At 48.4% G+C, this 25,147-nt stretch overlaps 11 protein-coding genes across 11 annotated transcripts; 6 read left to right on the forward strand and 5 right to left on the reverse strand.

Moving 5' to 3' along the window:
* The first annotated feature begins 57 nt into the window (after positions 1-57).
* Positions 58-551, forward strand: C8Q69DRAFT_454347 (ras-related GTP-binding protein A-like protein). The gene has a single exon (XM_028629694.1). The coding sequence runs from the start codon at positions 264-266 to the stop codon at positions 459-461; it is 198 nt and encodes a 65-aa protein (XP_028489923.1). The 5' UTR covers positions 58-263; the 3' UTR covers positions 462-551.
* C8Q69DRAFT_454353 (putative small monomeric GTPase) lies at positions 435-1,567 on the forward strand. The gene is made up of 2 exons (XM_028629695.1): positions 435-457; positions 530-1,567. The coding sequence occupies exon 2, from the start codon at positions 543-545 to the stop codon at positions 1,374-1,376; it is 834 nt and encodes a 277-aa protein (XP_028489924.1). The 5' UTR covers positions 435-457; positions 530-542; the 3' UTR covers positions 1,377-1,567.
* Positions 1,568-4,090: 2,523 nt separating this feature from the next.
* Positions 4,091-5,132, forward strand: C8Q69DRAFT_53476 (hypothetical protein). Its single transcript, XM_028633761.1, has 2 exons — positions 4,091-4,824; positions 4,882-5,132. Exons 1-2 carry the CDS (start codon positions 4,170-4,172, stop codon positions 5,007-5,009), a joined length of 783 nt encoding a protein of 260 aa, XP_028489925.1. The 5' UTR covers positions 4,091-4,169; the 3' UTR covers positions 5,010-5,132.
* A 727-nt stretch (positions 5,133-5,859) lies between these two features.
* Positions 5,860-8,057, reverse strand: C8Q69DRAFT_395025 (AP-1 complex subunit MU; the record flags this gene model as incomplete). The annotated part of the gene is made up of 6 exons (XM_028627675.1): positions 5,860-5,940; positions 6,355-6,726; positions 6,862-7,351; positions 7,426-7,655; positions 7,765-7,893; positions 8,019-8,057. The coding sequence occupies 6 exons, from the start codon at positions 8,055-8,057 to the stop codon at positions 5,860-5,862; spliced, it is 1,341 nt and encodes a 446-aa protein (XP_028489926.1).
* Positions 8,058-8,825: 768 nt separating this feature from the next.
* C8Q69DRAFT_53570 (RNase III domain protein) lies at positions 8,826-10,140 on the reverse strand. Its single transcript, XM_028633762.1, has 3 exons — positions 9,606-10,140; positions 9,310-9,542; positions 8,826-9,236 (listed from the first exon to the last, which is right to left on the reverse strand). The coding sequence occupies exons 1-3, from the start codon at positions 9,991-9,993 to the stop codon at positions 9,078-9,080; spliced, it is 780 nt and encodes a 259-aa protein (XP_028489927.1). The 5' UTR covers positions 9,994-10,140; the 3' UTR covers positions 8,826-9,077.
* A 1,444-nt stretch (positions 10,141-11,584) lies between these two features.
* On the reverse strand, positions 11,585-13,050 carry C8Q69DRAFT_53626 (hypothetical protein). Its single transcript, XM_028633763.1, has 2 exons — positions 12,114-13,050; positions 11,585-12,060 (listed from the first exon to the last, which is right to left on the reverse strand). Exons 1-2 carry the CDS (start codon positions 12,678-12,680, stop codon positions 11,836-11,838), a joined length of 792 nt encoding a protein of 263 aa, XP_028489928.1. The 5' UTR covers positions 12,681-13,050; the 3' UTR covers positions 11,585-11,835.
* A 290-nt stretch (positions 13,051-13,340) lies between these two features.
* On the reverse strand, positions 13,341-14,146 carry C8Q69DRAFT_503790 (succinate dehydrogenase cytochrome b560 subunit; the record flags this gene model as incomplete). Its single annotated transcript, XM_028632515.1, has 3 exons — positions 13,341-13,776; positions 13,955-14,045; positions 14,107-14,146. The coding sequence occupies 3 exons, from the start codon at positions 14,144-14,146 to the stop codon at positions 13,341-13,343; spliced, it is 567 nt and encodes a 188-aa protein (XP_028489929.1).
* Positions 14,147-15,175: 1,029 nt separating this feature from the next.
* C8Q69DRAFT_395929 (hypothetical protein) lies at positions 15,176-16,333 on the forward strand (the record flags this gene model as incomplete). Its single annotated transcript, XM_028627711.1, has 3 exons — positions 15,176-15,218; positions 15,278-15,360; positions 15,458-16,333. 3 exons carry the CDS (start codon positions 15,176-15,178, stop codon positions 16,331-16,333), a joined length of 1,002 nt encoding a protein of 333 aa, XP_028489930.1.
* A 2,407-nt stretch (positions 16,334-18,740) lies between these two features.
* On the forward strand, positions 18,741-19,502 carry C8Q69DRAFT_441325 (hypothetical protein; the record flags this gene model as incomplete). Its single annotated transcript, XM_028628735.1, has 1 exon — positions 18,741-19,502. The coding sequence occupies one exon, from the start codon at positions 18,741-18,743 to the stop codon at positions 19,500-19,502; it is 762 nt and encodes a 253-aa protein (XP_028489931.1).
* Positions 19,503-21,599: 2,097 nt separating this feature from the next.
* C8Q69DRAFT_53761 (hydrophobin) lies at positions 21,600-22,715 on the reverse strand. The gene is made up of 2 exons (XM_028633764.1): positions 22,224-22,715; positions 21,600-22,167 (listed from the first exon to the last, which is right to left on the reverse strand). The coding sequence occupies exons 1-2, from the start codon at positions 22,525-22,527 to the stop codon at positions 22,025-22,027; spliced, it is 447 nt and encodes a 148-aa protein (XP_028489932.1). The 5' UTR covers positions 22,528-22,715; the 3' UTR covers positions 21,600-22,024.
* A 1,086-nt stretch (positions 22,716-23,801) lies between these two features.
* Positions 23,802-25,042, forward strand: C8Q69DRAFT_454376 (hypothetical protein). The gene has a single exon (XM_028629696.1). The coding sequence runs from the start codon at positions 24,157-24,159 to the stop codon at positions 24,628-24,630; it is 474 nt and encodes a 157-aa protein (XP_028489933.1). The 5' UTR covers positions 23,802-24,156; the 3' UTR covers positions 24,631-25,042.
* The last annotated feature ends 105 nt before the right edge of the window (positions 25,043-25,147 follow it).

Raw genomic sequence — 25,147 nt, forward strand, 5'->3', positions numbered from 1 at the left:
ATCATTGACCCCAGCCACTATTATTACTCTCCGCAACGTCGGCCAAGATTCCCGCAACGCTTCGATATATCATTTCGAGAGCCCTCAATTCCACAAATCGTCCCCTTTGAAGCCGCTATCCAGATAAGTTTGAAGCCTAGTCAGGCCACATATTATTGTTGAATAGACTATTTGCATTGTATTCCCCGCAACGCTGATCTTGCGTAAACTGCTCTCTTATCGCTGCCACCTTTTGAGCTAGCCTCGAGCTCACACCGGACACAATGGATATGCGGAAAAAGAAGAAGAAGGTTCTCCTTATGGGGAAGAGTGGATCGGGAAAATCCTCCATGCGTTCCATTATCTTCAGCAATTATGTCGCCAAGGACGTACGCCGATTAGGAGCAACGATTGACGTTGAGCACAGCCATGTCAAGTTCATGGGAAACCTCACACTTAATCTATGGGACTGCGGAGGGTGAGTCTTTCTTCTCACATAATTTAGGGCTCGAGAAGAATCTTGTCTGACGTGCGTATATCGCGCTTGTAGCCAGGATGCCTTCATGGAAACGTACCTAGCCTCTCAACGAGGCAACATTTTCTCCGACGTCGCTGTTCTGATCTACGTATTCGATATCGAATCACGAGAAGTGGAACGCGATCTCGATACTTACAATGCTATAATCGATGCGCTGAAGGAGTTTAGCCCGAATGCTTATGTCTTCTGTCTTATCCACAAGCTGGACCTGATCCAGGCGGAGCACCGTCAGCGGATATACGAGGAGCGATCCTCTTTGATTCGAAGCCGTTCGGACCACCTTGCAATCGATACGTTTGGAAGCAGCATCTGGGACCAATCATTATACAAAGCCTGGGCGGGCATAGTCCACAAGCTGATACCGAACCTCTACGTCATTGAAAGGTTCCTGAGCGCTTTTGCAAAAAAGATCGATGCAGAGGAAGTCATACTCTTTGAGCGGTCTACTTTTCTCACGGTCACTTCTGTGACATCTGATGTTGGAAATATGAATCCGATCTATGATCGACATGAACGTCTGTCCAACATCATGAAGGCCTTCAAACATTGCGCTGCCAGGAACACACATACTACACCTGCATCGGCTGGGTTTTTGGTAATGCATACGAAAACTCCGCAATTCAACGTCTTTTTGGGCCGCTTTACCGATAATACATACATCTTTGTCGTCGTACCGCCCGGAGAAGCCGTGTACAACTGCGCTGTTTTAAACACGATGCTTGCAAGGGAAGGATTCTCGAAAGCTGCTGAAGCCGGTTACGCTGACGGGTTCCCCCTCCCAGCAGTGGAAGGCCCGGGTGCAAATGGAACGAATGGAACCGCCAATCTACAGTCTGACACATCTCCCGATGAAGAGTAGATGTCAACTTCTAGGACGAGTATTAACAATACCATCATCCTCCCTCCCCGGTAGATTTTCCAGACATGAGGCATATGACAGTCGAGTTCTGGATATATGATTTTCCCTATGTTCCAATGCTTGAAGCGTTCCAGCATTAAGACATGCTCATATGTACGTACTACGAGATACCCAACGATGAAATGTATAGCATAACGCCTTTCTTGACACAATAGAATAGTTTATTCTGTGTTTCCTTCATCCTAATATAAGAGACACTTCCGTTTCGCTCTGCTCATGCAGTGCCTTATTCTCGCCTATCTACGTAGAATAGCAATTTGGCGGACATCAAACCGGCATATGGCACCGACCTTATGGCTCACCTAAGTGTGACGAACAAAAAAGTAAAATAATACAGGAGACACAGGAGACACAAGACATATATGGGTGTAGATAGTCAGCATGAGGTGAATGAATCAGTTGCCCTAGGCTGAGATGCAGCTGCCCCAATCAGAGATACCGACTCATTGGAAAGAGCAGTTGCCTGAAAGCATATAATCCGGAAATGCAGGGTGGACCTAAGTATACACTAGGCTGTCAGTCTCGTATTTGACTTCCACAGCAGTGAGGGCTTAGTTACCTATCTCAAACCACCAACACCATAAACCAAGCATCGCTAGCTATCTCCAGTCTCTATGGATCTGCAAACAGTCCCTCTGCACTGGAAATAAGCATGCTTCCACTCATTCTGATGAGAGCATAGCCATCTTTATCGAGCCTCTATTCGCCAATTGAGACTAAGTCAGTACCTGGTGACAGACTTTTCTCCCCACTGGCCGGGGAGGGTAAAAGGAGGCGGTGTATGAATTGACAATGTCGATTTGCACTGACATCCAGCAAGGCAACTATTACAAGAGCCTCGGAATGCGGACCAGGTTAAAACTGATCAGCTCAAAAACCAATTTAGTTTCTTCTGACCGCCTTGGCCTTTTGTCGGCGTACTTGCTGGTCGAGAACTTGCACATGCACGGATGCCCATGCTGATGTGTCCCTGAATATCCGCCTTCTAGACCCATAGCAGCAGCTCACTTATATGTACCCCGTATTCCTCTGCCACACTCTTTGTATGCCGAAATGACATCTGTCGAATCGGAGGGAAATATGGCGGGAAACTCGACACATTATTATTCCGATTGAATAAACCAGGATTCTGCGCGGACTGAGTTGTCCTCGAAGTTTGTCTCGTATTCCTGCCGCCTGCTGATAAGTGATACGGAATACCCCAGATAATAATCGACCTCAATCCCTCATTATGACACCCTGGCCCTGTTATCTTTTGGTCAAAACCGACGGGAGCGTGATCTCTGACGTGAGAATATGACGCTTGAACCATTCTCTGTCCAGGGAGCAAATGTTTTGCGTGTTGCGTCCGTACAATTGAGGCAATCGCAAGAGCTCACCGGAACCATTGATTCCGCGTAAGCAGCGGGATGTATGCACCACGACATAAAAAGGTACTGTCTTGCAGCAAGAGAAGCAAGAAATCTCATATTCTCTGACCAACGAACATCTGGTACACCATCATGATCGTTGCTTTTTGCTGCCCGAATGAAGCACTTAGCGGATGCCTGGGCGGACGGACCGAGAGGCAACCACGAGGCATGCAAGCTAACGGAAAGCAACTGCAACGGGGCAATCTATGATGTGTCTGGAAGGGCCGATAGCTCGGGAAGTGAAGCTGAGAGATATATTTAAAAGAAGTCGCTGCTCTGAAAAGACTGACCGGATCATGATCAAGTTCGACATTCAGAGTCTATTGTGCTGAGGCTGGCAGCACTCCTGGGGATTCAGGCCTGGAACGAGCTGAGCTCTGCCTGCCAAAATGATCTCCTCTCCTGGACAGGCCAGAATTCACGATTGCTCCCTATGATTGATAGGATGGAGCGCTGATTTCGTTTGTGACCTCGTTGAGCCACCGTCACAATGCCGTCTATCGTTGATGAGACTGAAGAGGACGCTTAGCTACCAGGTCACCACTACCACTACGCTCCCCGCCCCTGTCTTCGGCCCATGTTCAGCCCACTCTACCGATAGATTGGAGAACATGAAAGAAGCAGCCTCCAGGACCCAAAGGCCGAAGCCCGCCCGCATTACCCGAGAGCCAGTCTACACAATGCCATAGTCTTTGCAACCTTGAGCGCTAGCTCGAAATCAGTTGAGCCTCTTGATCCGGATCGGAGGATACCACGGTCAGGTGGGTAAAGGTATCGATGACAGGTTGCTCGTGGCCTCTGGCTATCTGCGGCTCTTGACCACGCTTGTGGTAAAGGAACGCTGCCACTTTACTTTCGGGTATCCACACGTCCTTCCCACGTTGTCTCTACGCCAATTATTCTTGCATTGGGCACCCTCTGGATGATTATGTTCGGATTTCAGCTTGACATGTCATCATGCTGTGTGTTATCTCCGGAACGATCTGCAGGCCATTTGCGAGCGGTATCAGCAGTTGAGCCTCATGCCGATATGGGAAGGATAAAAGGGGAGTATGAGCTGGATAGGTCCAGCGAACTACTTCTGCATACGGCGGGAAAAGGTTGAAAATATCTTTTTAACAGAGATTTTATCAAATAACTCTTGTCGATTTATTGCAGGTACGTCATATTCATGGTTGTTTGATATCTACAATAAACTAAGATCGTCATCTCAAGCAGTCACGGATAATAGCCCACCCAGGAAAGACCTCAATACGCCCCAGATATCAGGTGCCGGTCTATCTCACCGAAGAAATAGGCCAGGTTCTGGCTGTTCTCGAGAATGGCCCCTCAAGACATTCGGGACCTTGCCTTTTTGTTCAACATCGTCCCCGTTACTGTCAGCGAGCATGCTAGTGAACAGCGCAAAGGCTTGGTATCAGCGCAATACTGGTATCCACCACTTGATCAGGATCAATTCGTCCGAATTGACAGTCAAAGTACGGGCTGGTGCAGCTGGTCTGCACGCACGGGAGTCCAGGAACAGGTCATTCCAAACGATCCTGGGAGAAACGATGAAGTATATACAGTCTTCTTTAACCAGGAAAATGACCATTTTCTTGTTGTTCCCATTGACTGCTCTCGAGAAAGTCTCCGACAACGCGTGGATGCGGAACCCAACTGGCCTACTGTAGGCTGGTTCAGGGTGAATTTCAAACACTTACACGATGGCCGGATGTCAAAACTTACTCATGAGCCTATGGACTGTTATCATCTTGGTGCAAGGGGATCACCAGAATGGGTACCTCAGCTGCTTCCCTTCGCCTATGACCAAAGCGAAAGCGACTTCGTCACAGGTCTTACGGGAAAGCTTTCTCTATTAGTGGCCATGGCGGCATTTACATCAGAGTTCCGACGTGAACATTTTATCACCACGATGAGGGACCATTTCCAGCCACCGAGATGGATACCCAGGCCTGCTGGCACACCCCCAGTTAGTAAGTCAAGATACAGCTTTGACGAGAGAATCAAAAGTGAAACTGACAATAGGATAGAAACATGGCCACGAAGTCATCAAATGGGTGTGATCGTCAGAATACGGCCCGATCCGAGATCAGGAATTGGGAGAACAGAGCTATCTCGTTTTGAAGAGGGTGACTTCGGCTGTTTAATTGGAAATTGAGGGCACTAGGTTTCACTCTGCATCCTTACAATGATCACGGGCAGTCTGCGAGATGTACATCACGCAGCTCTACTGTCGTCTCTCTTAGACTACCTCTTTTCCCCATGTTGATTGAGCCATCCTACATGCAGGCAGGCTACCAACTTGACCTGATCTATATACCGCCCCCTTTCTTTAATTTAAAAGCGTTTTCCAGGCTTACCTACCCATCATATAGAAAGCTAATGCAACAGTAAAGGAGGGCCATGCGACCAATGCTACACCTTCACATCTACGTCATGGTCAATAGCAGGAGAAGGTGCTTATCTCTGTTGGCGGCTAGAGCACGACATCTACCTGCCGGTCCGCAATTTTTGCGGCGACTTGCCCTAATGGCTGGATCTCCAAAGAAATCGGATTTGCGGCGTGTCTGCCAAGAAGCGAGGCTATGCATGACATGAGAAGATGAGATGACTAGTTAGTTCGCGAACCATGCAAGTGCTAGTTAGTTAACTTAATTATGGGTATATTAGTCAGGATCGACCGATCAACCCAGAAATTCTATAGGATACCCTGTGTTTATGGAACAGAAAAAGGGAAGATTTCCACAGCAACAATCATGCTAGGAATACTGTAAGGAGACAACCACAGGATCAGGAGTGTGAGAAAAAAAAAAAAATAAATCTTTTTCCTTGGTCAAACCGCCCTTGGGACCCCAAAAGAAGAGGAAAATGATGTAGAAGGATGAGTTGCTATTCCTCCTAGGTATTCGGAGAGCAATGGGGAAAATTAGGGACAGAAGAGTTTTAGGGCCGTGGCGCCTGCGGCATGCGGGCGCATACATCAAATTCGACTACCAAACAACGTTACATCATTGGACATCTGGTAATCGAACGGCAATGTCTCCAGACTGCGTAATGTATCGGACCCAAGGAAGGGAGGGATATTGGAGCTGTGGTCGGGGAGAAGTGCGAAGTTAGCGATTGTTTCCCATCACAGAAAAAAAAAAAAGTTATGAGTGGGCAAGGAAACCCGGGATAGGCATTGGACAACGGTGCCAGCGCATCACACAAGGCCCTGTGAGGAGCCACGACAGCGGTGCGTGGTTCTTTGAAGACGCTCGGATGAACCGCAAGCTTTACTGGCTTCTGCATCTGCCACACGGTCCGCCAAAAACTGCGGGAAATAGCAAACTAGTTGCTGCAGAAGCGGCACCGTAGCATAGCCCGGGCATGGAGGGGTTTGGTTTAGAAAACAGACAGCTCGCCTTCGAAATACCAGAAGAGATCTGTGGATGGTTTTCGGGAAACGAGTGGGAGGGGGACTGCATCGGGGGGGAAATGAGAGAGAAACTAATAAAACTCACCTTCGGTTCAATGATCTTCAAGTATCGGACTTGGATACCACTCGTGGTGAAGTAGGGTATCTCAAACTTGACGTTGATCGGGCGTTTGCTCTTTCCCTGTCCTACGCCACCCATACTACCTCCAAATCCACCAGTCATGCCGCCTCCATGTTCATCATCACCCTTGACGGACGGAAGGCCGAGTTCGGCGCGCATGAGGAATTCTTTCCCTCCACCGAACTGCTTGATCTTCCAAATGATAGCAGACTTTTCCGGCGCATAGTGGACGGAGCCAATATTCGTCCGGAAACGCGGGGAGTCCGCATCTTCGGGCACAGGGACTAAGATTTCGACATTGTTGGCCGTGCTTCGACGCTTGAACTGGGCTTTTGCCTACATCATCATCAATGATTTTGTTAGAGCTTAGTCAAGTCTGGTCAGGAAGATGAAATTGCAATGGGGTTGGCGAATGGTGAAGCGAGTCCAGTTGTATTTCGGGTACGATGCCCCGTGCATGGCTCTACTCACCTTTAGCATATACTCGATCCGAGAACCAGAGTGGGATTCAACTAGACATTCGACCCATATCAATGGTTTAACCTGGGTGTTTAATCGGTAGCTCATCAGCTCGAACTCTCCATCCGGCGGAATAAAGCTGATCGTTCGGTCATTTTCGAATCTGGAAAGTCTGACACATTGGTGGAACTTGACATCCTCCATCTCGACGGCCTTGCCTCTGGTGGCTCTACCGGTTGTTTCGAACATGACTTTATCATTCAATCCAAGACGAAGTTCCGGCATACCACTGAGGTAGCACTTCATCTTGATTGCGCCCAAAATCTCCGACCGCAGAACGTTGCCGTTGGATGATACGAGCAGGTTCAAGGACTCAACCACGTCGAGGAAGACCTCGTTCTTGCGATATCTGATTCCTTCGCTTCTCCACGATACGGCGTTTGTAACAGCAATAGGTGGCCGTGCCTGGACTTCAAGCTTGTGCGATTCCTGCGTGATGTACCTGGTGAGGGGTATCACAGTTAATGCCGGTGCCTCCCCTAGAGCGGTCCACGAAAGTCGCGATCCAAAACTTACTCTTGCAGGATCTTGCTCTCTGTAGTCTGAGGGTAACCAAAGTCCATCATTTCATCCAGCAGTTCGTATATAATGACGAAGTTATCTCTGATACTCTCCTCCTCCAATTCCTTGAAGTATTCCGTGAAGACCTCCACGATCTTGTGGAGGAACAGCAGGATCTCGGTGGCATTTGTGTTTCTCTTCGTGAGCGCGAGGATATAAAGGTTACTATGGCGGATGTAGAGGTACTTTCGAACGCAAGTGGTGGGTTAGCGACCATCATGACACGGTAACTCATTTTCCGATAATATTGGAGGAAGAGGGCCGGTTGACGACGCGCAAAGTAGTAAAACGTACGTTGATGCCTTCATCAGAGAAGCATGGAGGAACAGCCGAGCTCTCTTCTTCGGCTTCACTGAGTAGGATAGGGAATTTCTCGACCGCGGACATGGGAATGTCACCGCGATAGTTGCGGGCCAGAAGGGTCTATTGTATACAGACAGCACATAAACATGATTAGCAACGTTCCAAGCATGAAATCCAGCTGTGACAGAAGGAAAGAACACAATCACAGCCCATCTCACTCCCCCGAACTTCCCATACAAACATACCTTGCCCTTCAGGTCCAAGAAGAAGATAGCCGACGCCATGGCGGCGAGTACGAGTTGGTCTGCGGTTTCAGCGTCGAGGGAAATAGATCATTCTGCAGCAGCGGGCAAGCAAGCAATCAGGAGCAACGCAAAAGTCCTCCCTTTTCCACAAAAAACCCCCAGTGAATTCTTCTGCGCCTTACTCGCAAGCGCGCCAACTGCGTCCAGAGGGATGTTCTATGGGAAGCAATGGTGTTGAATTGTCCTTCTCCCGTCGCCTCATCATCCTCCACATGTGTCCGGTCGGGTCGGGGGGTTCCACGGGCGATACGCCAACTCCCAATCAGGCCTAGCGCCCCGCCCCTCTTTCTCGTCGCCAGGGAAAAAAATAATGCCGTTAATTATAAAAGAAAACCCGCGGTCCTGCTTTTTTTTTTGTTTTTCTTTTCTTCTTTCTTTTTTCAACGCTCCCAAAAGACAGTGCAAGACACCATTATGCCCTGGTCCATGCTGGCATTCTGTCAGAATGGACTATTTTATGGGTTTATGCCTCGATTGATGATACTTGCGATATAGAGGTGCGGAGAGTAGTTGATTTGAGGTCCCATAAGAGCTGGCCGGGTATTTTGCTCACTGTTATCCGGGCGGTGTCAGAGGGACCGCACATATCTTTTGTCTTTAATACAATATTGATTAATAATATTATTATTTGTAGTGCCAATGCCTGGTTCGTGGCTATGATACGATCATGTCATGGTTTAGTGAATTCTGTGGCATTTCTCTTGTTTTTCTTTTCTATAGGAGATTCGAGAGAGGTTTTTTTTTTCGATCCATATAGGTACAGCTGAAAAGAAAAAAAGCCCTGAAATGGTATCCCGCGACAACGAAAACGTGACCGGTAGAGATATAAAAGTACATGTACAGGCTTGGGTGATGAGGAAAGACAATGGGTTCATCCCCGCCCATAAAACAAGCATCGGAAAAAAAACGAAGGTGAAAAAAAAGGAAATAAACGCCTTGAAATGCTCCTTGCAGCCGGTTCCCCAAGACAGGATAGAGACGCTCTCTCTCTCTCTCTCTCTAAGGAAGTGTCGACCTCAGTCCCAAAGGCGCCAGTATCCGTTCCTGTGCGACTTTGTTGGCAACATGTCCGCCCTTCTCCAACGCAACAGCACCCACGACAGCGTACAGGGTATGAGCAAGGACCACGTCAATTCCGGAGCTCTGGAGGTTGTTGGGCTAGGCACCATAATGATCAGTATCCATGAATGAAGTTCACCGGTGTATAAATGGGAACGAAGGACAAATTTACCTTCCGCGGCGACCATCTGATGACATTCTGCAACTCGTATTTCTGAGCTAGCTCCGCCAGCTTCGTCTTGCTCGTGAGGAAGCTCTTCGTGTTGGTGGAAAGGTTGCTCAGGCCCTCCAGTGCCTGGTGCTGGAAAGGTTTCCGGCCGTAAGGATCTTCAGGCGTCTTCTTCGCAAAGTTGCCTGCATCCTGAACCAAGGCCAAGGAAGCCTGTAGCTGAACTATCCGCTTGCCTGTTGTAATTTGATGCCATCAGCACGTGCTTCTTCGTTGACCGTCATTTCTGTTTTACGCACCGAGAAATGCAAGACGGTCATTGAAACCTCTTCTGCCTTGGTCGAAACTCTTGTGAGTCACCGCGAGCCACTTGATCTCGTCGGACAGGAGCTTGTCTCCTCCGTTGCCCAGCATCCGGATGTAAAACTGATCGAGGACCGCGGGATCCTCATTGACGGGAAAGTCGGGTCTTCTGGAATTGATCCGCAGACTGAATGGCGCCTTTGCGCCGGGAGGAGTGTACGACCATCGTGGCTTTCCAGCCGTCTCTTCGGAGGCCGCTGACTCTGTTGAAAGTCCACGTCTTGAGACCACAGCTGTCGTAACAATCGCACTGGTGCAGACCGGACGAGCGCGCACAGAGGAGGAAACAGCGCTGAAGGCCCGTGAAGAAAGTTTAGAAGCCATCAGGAAAGCGATTGACAGAAACGGGCGTGAGGCTTAGCTTTGTCGTTATGATGAGGTCGATCTACCTGTCCGCCGGTTTTCTCCAGGCTCGAGTCGGTGGTGAGGAAGAATTCAAGAGATCCGCGCTAGGCCCGCTACGGATGGCGCGGCGATCCGCCGAAGCGCCAAGCCGCAGCGTGAAGTATGAGAAAGAAGCAACCCTTTGGGGAGGACTACAGTAACAGTAATGTGGTTTTTGAATCTCCAGTCTATATATGAGGCTATGGGAATAAATCATATTTCTCAAATACTAGTCACTTCTTAATGGGATGACAGGTATAGGAGATAGAACATTATGCGGCCGTACTCCATGTCAAATACAAAAAGTAGTATATATTTTGAGGATGAACAACGGCGCAGTCCTTAATAGCATGTAGATATCGAGCTATCACTCTGGAGAAACTACTGCGCACTCTCATATGCGATATTAACCGGCGCGAACCGATGGGTGTACAGACGACCCCAAATGTAGCATGCACAAGCTCGTACCCGCATGACACGCGGGACTTGGCAATGATAGAACTACCTGGCGTTATTCCATACCGCCGCTGCTTATACAAGCTAGATCGACTCTTAGGATGGAGTACGCAATCAGGAATGGGCCGACGTATCGCCAATCCGGGCCTGGTTCCCGAGTACAGAGCGGTCAGACTGCAGGACGCCGAGATTTTCGAGAGATCGGTCTCTGGTTTCTTTCAGCAAGGCTGGAGCGTCACACGGCATCCCCGTATTATTTGTGTCCTGCAGAATTGATGCGGATGACGCCCAGATGGTATATGCGTGATGCTTGCAGATTTCCACTGCGGCTTAGGTGCTGATCCGGACGTTATGGTTTCTCCTGTGAAAATGAAACATCATTAGACATGTTAGCTGAAACGACCCGCTCAAGATGTGAGTTTCCATAATAACAGCCCAATTTTGTATGATTCGTATCACAAATAGGTCTAAATTGCTTCTGGGAGTAGGTATGCATCAGCCACAAGAAACCAGCTCCCAGAAAAGAGCCCCGGATGAAGACCGGTTTTGCGGCTGGCCCGGCGATTGACAAATACTACCAAGATGGTTGTCCATCCCGGTACAACCATAACGGATCACTCATAGATGTTCAACAGCCAAACAAGTAGATCTTGCAGATTCGATTCTCTTGGCACTTATCCCCACATGGGCACCGAGATCTTGGATAAGCCCCTGACAGATTTGTCCAAAACCCATGTCAAGTCTGGTTTAGCCAAGGACACTACCACATCCCTGCAGTCAATGAGCATTATCCCCCGTGAAGAAGCGTCCGAGCCGGGAGTATAAGGTAGTTGTATACTTCAGCCTTCCATGAGTAGCTGGCCTATCTCTGCCTCTTTTCCTAGCACCAGGTGTAAGTTCTTGCCTGTATGCATTCTGGCGTGCCGATTTCCCGCAGAACTCTAAGTAGACAGCCGCCTCGGGCGCTCTAGCGGCATGCAGACAATAGTATAGCTCTTTTCTGTAGGACGATAACCGGCATCAAGTTAGGCCTTCACATAGGCCTCGTAAGCAATACTGTGAGCTCCCGGTCCGGTTTTTCTGACTGCCAGCATTTATGTGATCTCTTGATGAACATGGCATACTTCCCGCAACTATATCGACGTCGAGATAGAGTGCCTCAGATGAGGCGACCGATAGTGTCTTCCTAAGAAGCGAGATATCCGGGGAAGATGCGTGACACCATCCCGGTGCCACCATATCGCATTCCCTGGTTGGACGCCGGGATCCGTACAATGAAGAATTCTCAGGGGATTCCAGAACTTGATGTCGTGCTCGCCCTTGGTTTTAGGCAGAAACGGGGCGAAGACTCCCCATGGACCGTGGAAACGGTACGATATCAGTCAAAGATAGCTTTACTAGTATCCCGGCCGTTGGGATTCCGCTCCCGGATCCGTATCGGGCTCCTACAGACTTCCCCGAATATTGATACAGCTCTCTGGCAGCAGTCAGCCATCGATTGATACTGCTGAGCGCCAGCAGAGAAGCAGTAAAGATAGTGGCACCTTGCGCCTGAACAAAGTTAGTATAATTGCCGGCATTATCCTGTGTATGGAGGTCTCCACCGCCTTTCCTGGTAACAAGATATAAGGAATAGGAGCCCACCGCTCGCCATCGTGCCATATTGTGCCATCAACACCGGATTCTCTTTCATCCGGCCCAAAGAAAATACCGCAGATAAGACAGCAGTCTGTGTGGCTTATCTCCTGAGACTTATCTCTCTTGTTTTCACCTTTTTCGCGTCTTTCACGTCTCGCACACATCATCTCCTTCCTGCAAAACCCATCGTCATTCCTAACTCTACCATCTCGAGATTCCTTTGAAAAGACAAGAACGCACTCTCCAGAACAAACATCATCAAGATGGCTGCTTTGTCCATCGTTTCCGAGTCCATTGTTGACACTGTCACCATTGCCCCTGAGCAGCTCGGTGAAATGGCTGGAGGCTGCGACACCTACATCGAAGATGACGATGACTCCCACCAGGACCCGCCTTCTCCTAAGCCTTGCCCTCCCAACCCTCCCCCTAGCCCTGCTTGATTCGATCTGGGCGTGTCCAAAGGACATGATATCTTGAGTCTCCAACTTGAGGAACCGGTAAGTGGGTAATACAGTCATAACACCGACTGTCATATGTCCATACTGTGAACATAAGACTCGTCGACATGTCCTGTGTAACGGGTAATCAGCATACAGCTAACGCATATTGCAGACCAAACAATAAACAAAAACACAAAAAAACAATAATAATATCGATGATGAAGAGAACAAGCTCGACAGTAAGTGCTTAAAGTCGCAGGCGGGGCAGTTGATCCTCCTAAGCTAACTCCCACGACCTAGCAACGTCAGCCACGGCATACGAACCGTGATAATATGCTTCAGGCATAGAACTGTTCATTCTAATGGCCAGACTTCCCCTGACACTCGGGGTAATAATGATTTCGGAGGACTGGTTTAATGCACTTTCCTAATAACTCATAATCAAATGTAATGTCTGATCCGGTCAGCCCGGAAATTTGAGAACTGTTCTTTCCATTTAGATTTCCGTAGTTTCCGGCATTTCGCGCAACCACAGCAGATGGTAAAATATCCCGTTGCTCGATTCACGGTACACTCAAGGACTCAGTAGCAGAAGGGGGAACAAGGCTGAATGCCTAGTAGATTATGGGGAAAAGTAATGAATTGAAATGGCCTGTTATTGAGTATCTGCCTTGAAACATTTCAGGCATGAGTATAGTATTGAAACAGTTATGAGACAAACAAAGGAACACGGATATCCAAGAACAGGACAGATTAGATCAAGGCAAGGATGAAGGAAGTGACGGCAGCCAGTCCCACGGCAGTCCAGCCGCTCTTGATGACCTGCTTGTTGGTCAATCCTCGACCAAGATCCCAAACCAAGTGGCGGATGCCATTGAAGCTGTGGAGCGTGAAGGGGAAAGCAACAATGTACTTGGCGAGGAACTTGGCAGCCACGGGAAGGGCACCGAAGGCAGCAGCGATCGAGGTAGACTCAAGGTGCCATCCCAGCAGAGGAGAAACGAGGTAAGCAGTAGCGAAAGCGTAGAGACCACCAGAAAGAACGAAACCGGTGATACGGTGAGTGGCAGACAGGTACCAGGTGATCTGCGGGCGGTAGATCGCGAGGTGAGGGGAAACAGGACGGTTGAGACGCTGCTGGGCCAGCAGCTTGGTGGGATCAACGTTTCCAGCTGTCGAAGTTGCCGGTCTATATTCAAGTCAGAAACATTTCCATCATATTCGTCAAGGCAAACGCGCGCAGAAGGGATATCAGTAGCCGGCGGGATGGGTATGTCGTATGACGTCGATCCAACATCGCAATTCGAGCATGCAAGAGGGTATAATTCACGCAAAGGACTCATAACCGAGTCTACTCTCGAACTGACCTCATTTGCATGTAGTTTCCAGTCGCAACAGCGGCGGGGGAAGCGAACTTGGCCATTGATAGCCTCATGGCCGAAGGCTGCTGGACGGCAACTGGAAGCGGAAATGGGTTAGTTGTGATCATACCAACTGGAGGACTTGTAAGGGAACGTACGCCGTCGCAGCGACTGTTGCGCAATCTTCTGGGAGAACATGATGAATCAACCAATCTGTCGTGGCTCGCGATACTCAGCAGCGACGAGAAGACGAAGTCCAAGAAGTTGAGATCCTTCTTCTTCCATCTCGGAATCACGGGCGGCAGACCTCGGGAAGCCGCCAAAGTCACGTGACCATGACGCTTTGCACACACTCTCGAGCCAATCATGGAGGAGTAATTATCATCCGGAAGATCCTTCTTCCATCCCACCGACTTCCTTAAAAGACCTCCCGCTTCGCACGGCTCTCAGCTTCCTTTTTCCCTTCTGCAGAGCCTCTGCCTTCACGTCGTTACTCGTCTTCGGGCATGACGCGGTCGTGTCAAGCGTCGTCTCAATTGGTTTCGGCTTTCTGTCGCGACCGCCGGGACGACTTGAGGTTCTCAGAAGAAGACATGAGGCCCGTCGTTAATCGCCCATTCTTTTCTGTTCAATGAAGGGAAAGGGTTTCATATCAGGGTTACATAACCACCTGTCTCATTTGCACCATAGAAGACTACGAAATCTGTATATCTATTGTCATTCTGGCATGAGCCTCAATTCAGCGCTTAGCCAGCCCAGTAGCCAGTTATTATTTAGGTCGCGATGTGCATAGAAACACCAGCTCTGTGCGATCATTTATAGCGTACCCTGGAGTAGCTTCCTCAGGCTCTCATCAAATGAGATACATATCACGTGATTTCAATCGCTTAATCCAGTCACGTGAGTAACTAACTGATGAAGGCCGCTTGCTCATTGGATCTACCAGCTACACCTCAGTTATGCTAGTTATGCTATGTCTGATTACATAATGTAATAGCGGCACCCGACATGTAGACGGACCTCGGCAAATCTCCAGATCACCAGACCCTCCCGAGGATAACGCGATCCCAGTCTCCGTAATCAGATAGATTTCTATTCCTTTCATTATATGACGGTGGATAGGTTATATAAGACGCAGCCTCCCTATCTTTGTCTGCTGTTCTCTAGATTTTCATGTTTCTGATATCCAGAGAACCGGCATAAGTACACCCACATAACTGTTTCAACATGCCTTTCAACACAGCTCTAACAAGGAAGCTGGGGATTACGGGTGAGCTTCTCCGTAACATCAAAACATCCTAGGCGCTCTTCAGCTAAATTGATTTTCAGTCCCTGTCGTGCAGGGTGGGATGCAATGGGTTGGATATGCGGAACTCGCTTCTGCAGTTAGCAACGCTGGCGGTCTCGGAATTGTATGTTGCTTCTAGGATTTCGATTTAGCCTGCATGATATTAATGCGGGGTTTGAAGAGCATGGAGGAGCCCAGCTGTGCTGACACATCTTTCTCAGCTCACAGCTCTCACCCAGCCTACTCCCGAGGATCTCCGTAAAGAAATCAGAAAATGCCGCTCCATGACCAAGAAGCCCTTCGGAGTAAACATAACCTTTTTGCCAGCGCTCGTCCCTCCGGACTATGCTGCATATGCCCAAGTGGTTATTGACGAAGGCGTCAAAATTGTCGAGACAGCCGGAAATAACCCGGGTCCGGTGATTGCACAGCTCAAAAAAGCAGGAACTACCATCTTGCACAAATGCACCATGATCAGACATGCCAAGTCTGCGATCAAATTAGGTGTCGACTTCTTATCGATTGACGGTTTTGAGTGTGCAGGTCACGTCGGAGAGAGTGATGTCACGAATTTCATCCTCCTGAGTCGAGCCAGACAAGAACTGAAAGTACCCTTCATCGCGTCAGGAGGCTTTGCCGATGGCCAGGGTCTGGCTGCCGCTCTAGCTCTCGGCGCGGAGGGTATAAACATGGGAACGCGCTTCATGTGCACCGTCGAGGCACCTATTCATATCAAGGTCAAGGAGGAGATCGTCAAAGCCCAGGAGACCGATACCGCCCTTGTTCTGAGAAGATGGAAGAACACTACCAGGCTGTATGGCAACAAGGTTGTCAAGGAAGCTTTGAAGGTGGAGAAAGAGAGCAAGACGGGCGATTTCAGCGAGGTAGCGCCATTTGTCAGTGGCCAGAGGGGCAGGCAAGTGTTTCTCAATGGAGACGTCGATTTTGGCGTATGGACGGCTGGCCAGGTGATCGGACTCATCCACGATATCCCGACCTGCAATGAACTACTTACTCGGATTCAGAAAGAGGCTGTCGAAACCATTGAGAAAACGAGATCGCTTTACACCAATGAGAGCCCTCAGAGCAAGCTCTGAGTCAGATTCTCGTTACTGAGCAGCTTCGGACACTCCCATTATGCGATCTTCGATGGATTCAATTTAGCTGCCACCACGGATTTGGCTTTATCTTGCGGTCCGCTGGTGGATCATTAGCATTGCGCCATAGGCTTTAGTCACCTTTGTCATTTTGAGGTCCTTAATGTCCGGATCTTCATTGAAGGTTCTTTTCCATGCCGGAAACCTAAACAGATTGCACCGGTGGCAACAAATGGTTCGGCTAGATATGACACCGCGTATACAGTGTGATTCATGTCTTTATAGATGACTATTTACTACCTTTAAGTCTCCTTCCTATACTGGCTTGCTATGCGGCGATTTTCTTTAGGCCTGCCAATTATATATGAGCCATGTCTTCATCTGCAACCATTGCGGATAGAGATATCGAGTTGTCTTAGGAGTTGCATTTGGTATAGGGCGTCCTAGGTACCTGGCGAGATCTCCGGAAAGCTCTCAGATAGATTTTTCCTTCCACGTTTTTGCCATGCGGCTTTTGCATCCATGGACTTGACTAGGTCCCGGTTGTCATGATTCAGTCGGCTTTTTTTTTTTTTTGACACAGACCGCATTATGTCCGGATTCAGGATCTCGTCCGTATTCGTTCAGTCTTTCTGGCAGCCGCAGAAGTACCTGATTGTACACTCGTGAGTATTGTCGCTGAGATAGCGGTTATAATTTCCGCTTTATTTATGGAAAAGTCCTGTACCCATGGGCATAGTTAGGGCCAAATTGTGGCAAACTGGCTCATCACCTTTTCGATGAGGGTCTAGAAGACGCCATCTTCTTTCACGATTTGGAATATGCTGAAGAGCTTGGGCAAGGTAAGCCTAATCCAAGAGTCTAAAGCCATAAAAGGTACTGGCGATAACCTAAAATCGTGGAGCTGCTCAACAAGAGATTCGCATTCTCTAGATAAAAATCAATTATGATTCGGAGCATAACCAGACGAGATGTCACTGGCCGCATATGGCAAAGCCTGGGAATTCAACGCTAGTCCTTTTCCGGTCGAGCACGGCGAATCCGACTCATTCCAAATCACTCCCTTCGAGTCCCAGGGTTCTCTCCCTGTCGGCATTATTGACTCTCTCCTCACTTATAGCGGGACCACTTTCTAGACTCTGAAGTTCTGAACTATCACTGCCTCCATCTTACTGTTTTGGCAACTGACATTTTGGGGATAATTTTGAAAAAGGTTAGCAGGCGAACTACTACTGCAGGAGCGGCAGAGATTAATTTACCTCGCAGGACACCACACTTGTACCTCTCGCTTTGCAACGTCATCTGTGACAGTGTGTGAAGATGTGATTCGACCTCGTCCTGGAGACGGGCAGCTTAGTGCTGCACTGCCGTTAACAGAAGTCTGGGGAAATCCCGCTTGTTGAACCACTGCGGCATAGCCGATGCTAACTGTGGGGTCATTTGGATGAGATCGCGTTGCCACTTGAGGGAAACCCGGATTAACTAAACAAATGCGGATAGTCTTTGTTAAACTAACCCGTCCCTCAGTTCCATGGATGTCCTCATGACCACGAGTCCTGCGCGTTGTGGGCTAGTCCTTGTCATGAACAGATTACAGACTCAGATCCGTCATTCAGAGACAATCTTGTAGTTGGGAGAGGTCAACATCTGCAGCTTCAATGCAGAGAGATCGATCTATACAGAAAGAAACACGCCCAACGGGGGCTAGTAGCCGGATCACACCGTGGACCTACATAGGGTGGATATACAACTTCCAAGAAAACTATGTTATCCCCGCGCAATATGATACCGATTATTCACTACTGCACATGGGCCTCAATAGATTTTTCATATGGTCTACTGTCTGCTCTGGCCAAACGCCATCTGCCGCACATAAGGCCGTCGCACCAAGTCAACTCACTCGCACGCATTGCTTGCTTTGTACTAAGCAAGCCACGAGCCAGGGGAGCACGTGGGCCGCGTTTTTCACCTATCTTTTTTCTTTGTTTAACCTTTGTGCGGGTATCCTCCGCCGAGGAATTGTTGGTCGATGGCTTTAGGACCATGCTTAATGGTACCATCTTTTCCGTTTTCGGTGGTTCATCTGTAGCACCCATGAACCCAAGTACATTGATCTGACTGCATGCGGAAAGCTAAAATGGGTCCCTGTCGACGTGAATGGAGTCAACTTAACCCCTCGTCTTGTTCTTATATCAAGGTCTTGCCGACCTACTAACTCTTGTCCAATCCATCGTGCCTTGCGCTTCCTCCCTTGAGCCCACTACGCTCTCCCCTTCGAGGGGCATATTCGTGCCTTCAAACCAGTCTTCGGCTTCTCTTACTGCATTCGTTACAGTCTGCATTGGCAATCACTGGAGTGAGAACACTGCTTAGTCGAATCCTTCTCTGATTTCTCCAGTTAAATACAATGGGTCTCTTTTCAAAGTTGTTCCCCTGCGCGAAGGACCGCAACGGTCTCAGAAAATCAGCGCAATCATCGCGCAACAACAGGCCGCACAGCACTATTTCACCGTTTGCCCTCGTGCAAGAAGTTGAATCGGAGCAAGTCAACGCCAGGCCTGTTTCTGACATCCCGATGCTGGACATGCCGTCATTCTCGGGATACAGTGTCTCGAAGCCGTCTGAAAAGGATATCGACCACCCTCCTGTTTATGCATCTTCCTCGACGTCTCACAATCAACAAGAGTCCACAGAGGACGTTCCCACAGAGAGAGATGAGTCCAATAGTGCGGATTTAGACTCGTCCACGGAGCCACAGGCCGTCTCCGAAAATCCCAGAGATGTTGAGACTATTACTACGACCTCTGATGAAGCCATTGATCCTCTCTCCCCGTCTCAGCATTCACCACACGTGGCGGACGACGAGACTCCTCCAGAAATGACAGAGGTTAATCCTGACATCCTCGAACCCCCGCCTAGCTACGAGCTGGCTGCCGGAGTCCGGGAATCCTCAACCGACAAGCCTAGGCGGAGGTCAATCATTGATATCCTCATCAGACGCGGAAGCACCATCAAGACGACACCTCCGGTTGTAACTCCTATTTGGCGGCCGGCACCAGCACCAGCTCCGATTATACCAGATCCGATTACGGAGCATGACCCCGACAGATTCACCTACGTCATTGGAGGACGCGAGTTTGATGACAGCGCCGATATCTACTGTCTCTGAATTCTTACTTCTTCTGTATAACGACCATTTCTTGAGCACATAAAGCGACTTTACGACCTTAGACGTTATGTTCTTCCTTTCCTGGGTGGTGATAGACTATTTGATTCCCTAGACCGTGTCAGATCCTCTTTATCCTTCTTCGCGATATCATCCTCAATTTCAACGTCAAGCAGGGACTTCACTTCATGCACATATATAGGGAATTCTTGCATGGGAATGACAAGGAATTGAACCATCAGACATGTTCACTGCACTTACGCTGGAAATCTAAGGACACTTCCGTCCTCACGTAGTAGGTTACATGCGATGCATCACAAATCATCGTAGTATGTATAGAAACTTTGCACTTACTCTATGATCACCGCTCCCTCGCGCCCAAACTTCGGAGTGCCGAGAAGTCACATGGATCCGTTTAGTTATGATAGTAGTAGTAGCTCCCATGGTTGGTTATTTATCACATGATATGTGAACCACACTACCGTTGAGTGTCTGAATATAGAAACAAAATTCTATTCATATAGTGTGTCGCTAGATTGTGTGGTCAGAATTCCTTAAGACTTTTCGCGATGCTAAGGCTTAAGGCACGCATCCTACTTCCAGATCTCGGTAAAAGTACTCAAACAATTACATGTCCATTATTCTCTCTATCTATGCTCGTCATCGATGTAATTTCAGCATATCTCCAGCGTTACCTCTCCAGCATACGAGCAACATATTTTACACAATACGACGTGACTACCGAAGCAGACATGAATCGTGAGAGACAACATACAACAGACCCGATCTAGACAGGGAGATCATCCGCCGTCATCCCAGGTAGCTACCGTACCATCACCAACGTATGGCGATCACAAGAAAACACCCAATGAGAAGCCCATTCCATGATGCAGATGACTCTCTGTTGTGTCCGGATCGATCGACAGGAAGATCAGGGGGCTGAAAAGTCAAAGAAGCAACCAGCGGCATGAGCTTATCTATCGAATTTTTTTTTTCTTTTCCCTTATTGGCGATCATATAGGCACGAGCGATCGGCCTTGCAGATCCACAACGAAGGGTGAAAGTAACTTAGAATCTATGGTACGCGAAGAGCTATCCGAGCTTTTTGGATCAAGGTCTTTCTTTGCCTGTAATGTAAAAGATGAGCTATCCTGTGTGGGTTTTGCGGTTTGTATCTATTTACTTCCTTCACTGCATAGTCCGAGTCGATTCGATTACATCGCAATGTCATGGTAGTTCCATAATGATTATGAATACCTGAATAGTTCCGGAGGATAAGTTAGCAGGCCGCGTACAAGCCTCTAGGTGGCTGGGGTCCCTCATGGCCACATGATTGCAAATAGTAATCGATCAACGAGCCACATGTAGATGAAAAGAAGAGGCTAAGTTACGGAGTGCTCTAAGGCAGGAACAAAACTCTACTTTCCTTTATTTTTATTTTTCTTTTTCTTTGTTTTCCGGCATTCTTAGCATATCGCCTGTGCACGAGATCAGCATCCCTAGTCTAAGTAGCGGCTAGAATCGGTGGTCATGTATGGCAGGACTCGCGAGTGAAGAATGTTATAATACATCTATACATATCCCTTGCTTGATAGTTGGCGGGAAAGGATGAAAGCAAAGGCTGGCGCGGGGTCCTAGAAAAGAAGAACCATACAGACCGAACAGAACAGTGGAAAATGATTGTCCGTCTGCTTCACTGAGACCGTTTGGACCATTGACAGATATCGTTATTCCATTGCTTTTAAATATCAGATATGATACCGTTGGGGATAACGAATGCAGTAAATGGTAGATTGTATGGGGATGGCAGGAAGTAAAATTGCTCTTTTAAGATTCGGAAAAGGAATCAGTGCTTTTGTTTTTTCGAGTCACGAGCGCATCGCATAGATAGAGCGTGGATCTTGACGATCATTACTACGAAGTTTGTGGTAGTTAGTTGCCTGTTTATCTAGCATATCCTACAATACTATGGGGTGCACACCCGTGTACTACGCCAAATTAGACTAAGTCCAACCATAACACAACTCTAGCTCCGATCGCACTGTGCGGATGAGATTCGAGTAAGCTGATGCTACATAATATGTATCCTGAAGAGAACTACTGTTATTAGAATAGATTGGAAGAGTAGATAATTTCCGGTTGTGGGTCTACGGGTAGAAGGGAAAGTGGATATTGAAGCTGCCAGAGTACCAAAAAGAGTCTACAATACCAATCCCAGTTGGAATTGATCAGGAAGAACTACAAGTATTCAGGACCAGATACTATCATGTAAAGGCAGAGTATAAATGAAAATGTAAATAAATTGAAAGCTAAACCAAAACAGTCTTCATCGGAGGCTGTCACAGCAGTACATATGAAGCTATAGATTATTCAATATGACCAATTATGCGCAGTATCCTCCTTATTACTTTGGAACCCTTCTCTCTCAAGCATGCCCGTCGCACCAGGTGGAATTAAGCTCGGAAATAGTTGAATATGCTGAATGTTGCTTGAACGATTGACGGGGCGAGCAACATGCGAGTCGCTTAGATGATGGAGCCGAGAGCAACGCAAGGAAGGCCAACACCAACGACACCAGTGGCGTCGGAGGGAGAGTTCTGGCAGCATGCAATGTTCTGCTTGCACTGCTGGTTGACCAGGTCGTTGAGACCGACACCAATAACGTTGACTGATTGCTTGTTAGCTGGAATTCTGGGGTATAGTGATACATCGCAGGAGACTTACTGTCGAGGGGCAGCTTGCTGCACTGGTCGAAGAGACCGAGACCAGCACCGGAGCCACCGCTGATGAGGCCGGAGAGGGCACCGCCGAGGATACCAGAGTCGGCGTTGGTGGTGTCACCAGAGTAGGTGGCCTTGTTGCAGCAGGAGAGGGTGGCCTGGTCACCACACTTGGTCTGGGCCTGCTGGACGGTCACATCCTTCTTGACAGGGAAGCGGATGTTGTTGCCAGAGTTGGTGGCATCCTGAGGAAGGGCGACGACGGCGGTCGCGAGGGCGAGGACAGCGGCGGTCAGAGAGAACTTCATTTTGACTGTTGGAAGGGTTTTGCGAGGCTAAAAGCTCCGATTTTTTTGAAGACTGTGGTTTGGAGAAGAGAAGGTTGTTTGAAGCGAGAGTGTGATGCTGTTGATGAAGAAGCAATTTCTGCCGGCGACGATACAGGTTTATATAGCCGAAGCGAGGCCCAGTAAATCATGAATCTCTGCACCCTTGAAGGTGAGGTGCATCTACATTGCCCAAGATGGAAAGCCATAGTAACTTGGAATGCAGAATCCAGGGTCCAGTTTTCCTCCCTCTGTCCACTAAGGCATTGACGCTCACAGTTCCCCTGGCATGGAGCCTGCCTGGCATGGCAACTGGAATGGATCCTCTCTCCTGCCGCATGCAGCTGTGCACATCGTACTAGCTTGAGATCTCGCACTGGCCACTGGCATTCCAATGCTGATGAGGATCCACGTCCAAATGAGCGTTCATTCTTTCTTGGGTTCCGTAATGGATCCCACGGTCGAGATGGCCCAGTCTCTTCGGGAAGTCCCTCTGTCCGTGTTCGTCGAGTCTTTCTTTCCTTGAAATTTCTCTATACTCCCATCCCATTGACATTTGCCAATGATAGAGCTCCCTGGCATACTAGGAGCTTTGGCCCCTCGCAAATTCGGGACCCCATAGAAGGCGAATAACTCGCTCGACTTTGCGTCTGCGCAGAGCTTTCCAGGCAAAAGACATCCACAGAGTCTCAATAACTTTCCCGAATGAGGTATAGTGCCCGCAGCACGATTTGATTAAAAGGTATGCAGTGGCTGGGGCTCCATGGATAAGCTCTGAATTTGGAATGGACCCAGGAACCAGGAGAGAGTATGGATAGAGTACTCTGCAAGGCACGAGATGCCTTTCGGACCGCTCAAATGATTGCCGTCAGCCTGCCAAGCCCTAGACAAGCCTTCTAAGTAAATTAGCGCCGCAAGACACAAGGGAGCTCCAGCAGTTCAGCACATGCAAGGCCAGAGAGGACTCATTCCCTAGCAGAGCTAGGCGTCGTCTAGCAGTGTTTCGCCCCCATAGTTAGCTAGAATAGTAAATAGTAAGTCCTAGAGTCAAATCATTAATTGGAATTGGAGCTTGAAAATCTCCGCATAGCGGAGGATTCGATGTATGTGTAATCTCTCAACCATGGAACTTGATCTGCTGTGGTTGTTGTTCATCCCTAGCTTGGCTGCGTTCAGAAGTGCTGAGTCATCCGCGCCTGTCCTCCCCCTTCTCGTGCCTCGTCTTCTCCATCACGGGCCGCTCCTTCTGACCATCCTCCTGTGGTTCGTTATCGTTGCGGGCTCTGAAAATCATGGAGAAATTCGTGTCCAGGGTCCCGCATAGCCTTCCTACGTGCCGTATCACATAAAGAAGTTACAGCGTTTGGGCCCCTATTGCCGTTTTCAAGAGTTGCACGCGGCAAGGTCAAGATTTCTGCTTTCGCACAATTTGAGATCCCCGAAGCTTAGTTATCCGCAGGGCACTACGGGCTGCTGGGAAATGTGCAGAGTGAAGAAATTTTCTCTCCTGAAAGCATGTATACGGGATACGTTGTGGCGTTGGAGTTCCCTGTTGAACGTCCTTCCCAGGTGCTTCAAACATGATCTAGATGTTCTGGTCTCGCCTCTCCAATGACTTTGAGATACTTCGAACCTGGTAAGCGTGTCATTGAGCGCCGAACAGGGCAAAGGGCAGTATGGAAACTTCCTATAGCCTCGATTTGTACCTCTGTTTATTGGCCGTGTGTCCATAGTGACTTCCTCCGTCCCACGAGGAAACACCACGAGACAACACAACCAGAGTCTAATAGCCCGAGGATATTCTGTCGAACAATAGTTGCGTATGGTAGTTTAGTCCAAGTATACGCCGGGGTATACTTCGTTCGAGGAAAAGTGATACAGAGAATATCTTTCAGCCACTTAGACCATTCCCGTCATCCTGAAGACGTTGAGATAAGAGTCCTCACAGGTGGTCTATGCGGTCCGGGAACGGAGCAGGTAATCTTGAAGTCATTATTACCTATGGATGTGACACGTTATCTGCCGAATTTGCTTGATTGTGAGATCAGTCAAATCGAGGAGGGAATTTCTCAATTCAAATTGTAGATCATTCTGTCAGCTGGTCAGACTGCAAGCTGGCTGGACCTTGCCTTCGTTTCCTGTCATAGACTATTTTTATCGTGGACCTTGTTTTTTCTGCGCCGGGACATAGGCTGATGTCTTTGGATGTCCGATGCATGCGTACATCCTCTGGTCCTGAAAATCGTAGAGTGCTTACAGGGAGTACAGAGGAATCCTATTTACGTAAAAGAAAGTTCACGAATTCTAATTTGACTTGATATCTCAATCTTTTTCTCCTATAGTGTACCCTGGAAGTTGAGTTGTGACAAGTGAGGTTTTGAATGGATGACTGCCTATATCTACATGGGATACAGCGGTTTTCGTATTTGTGAGTATTTCTTCTTGGTGGCTATGTGGTCCGTAAGCTTCATGAAACTTGCACAAAGTTCGATTGTAGACTATATTCCGAATTACATCTGAGAATGATGAATGCTTGAGTAGATACTGTGGCTGACGACTAGTGCCTTCCAAAAATATATAAATATATATCCGCACTACAGAC

The sequence above is a fragment of the Paecilomyces variotii genome, assembly GCF_004022145.1.
Source record: "Paecilomyces variotii strain CBS 101075 chromosome Unknown C8Q69scaffold_1, whole genome shotgun sequence".
Taxonomy (NCBI): Eukaryota; Fungi; Ascomycota; class Eurotiomycetes; order Eurotiales; family Thermoascaceae; genus Paecilomyces; species Paecilomyces variotii.

Excerpts from the sequence above, each read along its gene's own strand:
- C8Q69DRAFT_454347 (XM_028629694.1), top strand. The coding sequence starts at position 264 with ATGGATATGCGGAAAAAGAAGAAGAAGGTTCTCCTTATGGGGAAGAGT.
- C8Q69DRAFT_454353 (XM_028629695.1), top strand. The coding sequence starts at position 543 with ATGGAAACGTACCTAGCCTCTCAACGAGGCAACATTTTCTCCGACGTC.
- C8Q69DRAFT_53476 (XM_028633761.1), top strand. The coding sequence starts at position 4,170 with ATGGCCCCTCAAGACATTCGGGACCTTGCCTTTTTGTTCAACATCGTC. Across the intron at positions 4,825-4,881 it reads TGCTGGCACACCCCCAGTTA|AAACATGGCCACGAAGTCAT; the intron begins GTAAGTCAAGAT and ends ACAATAGGATAG.
- C8Q69DRAFT_53570 (XM_028633762.1), bottom strand. The coding sequence starts at position 9,993 with ATGGCTTCTAAACTTTCTTCACGGGCCTTCAGCGCTGTTTCCTCCTCT. Across the intron at positions 9,543-9,605 it reads TGACCGTCTTGCATTTCTCG|GCAAGCGGATAGTTCAGCTA; the intron begins GTGCGTAAAACA and ends AAATTACAACAG. Across the intron at positions 9,237-9,309 it reads TCAGATGGTCGCCGCGGAAG|CCCAACAACCTCCAGAGCTC; the intron begins GTAAATTTGTCC and ends TATGGTGCCTAG.
- C8Q69DRAFT_53626 (XM_028633763.1), bottom strand. The coding sequence starts at position 12,680 with ATGACAGTCGGTGTTATGACTGTATTACCCACTTACCGGTTCCTCAAG. Across the intron at positions 12,061-12,113 it reads TCTTGTTACCAGGAAAGGCG|GCGCAAGGTGCCACTATCTT; the intron begins GTGGAGACCTCC and ends AACTTTGTTCAG.
- C8Q69DRAFT_53761 (XM_028633764.1), bottom strand. The coding sequence starts at position 22,527 with ATGAAGTTCTCTCTGACCGCCGCTGTCCTCGCCCTCGCGACCGCCGTC. Across the intron at positions 22,168-22,223 it reads CAGCAAGCTGCCCCTCGACA|TCAACGTTATTGGTGTCGGT; the intron begins GTAAGTCTCCTG and ends ACAAGCAATCAG.
- C8Q69DRAFT_454376 (XM_028629696.1), top strand. The coding sequence starts at position 24,157 with ATGACTTTGAGATACTTCGAACCTGGTAAGCGTGTCATTGAGCGCCGA.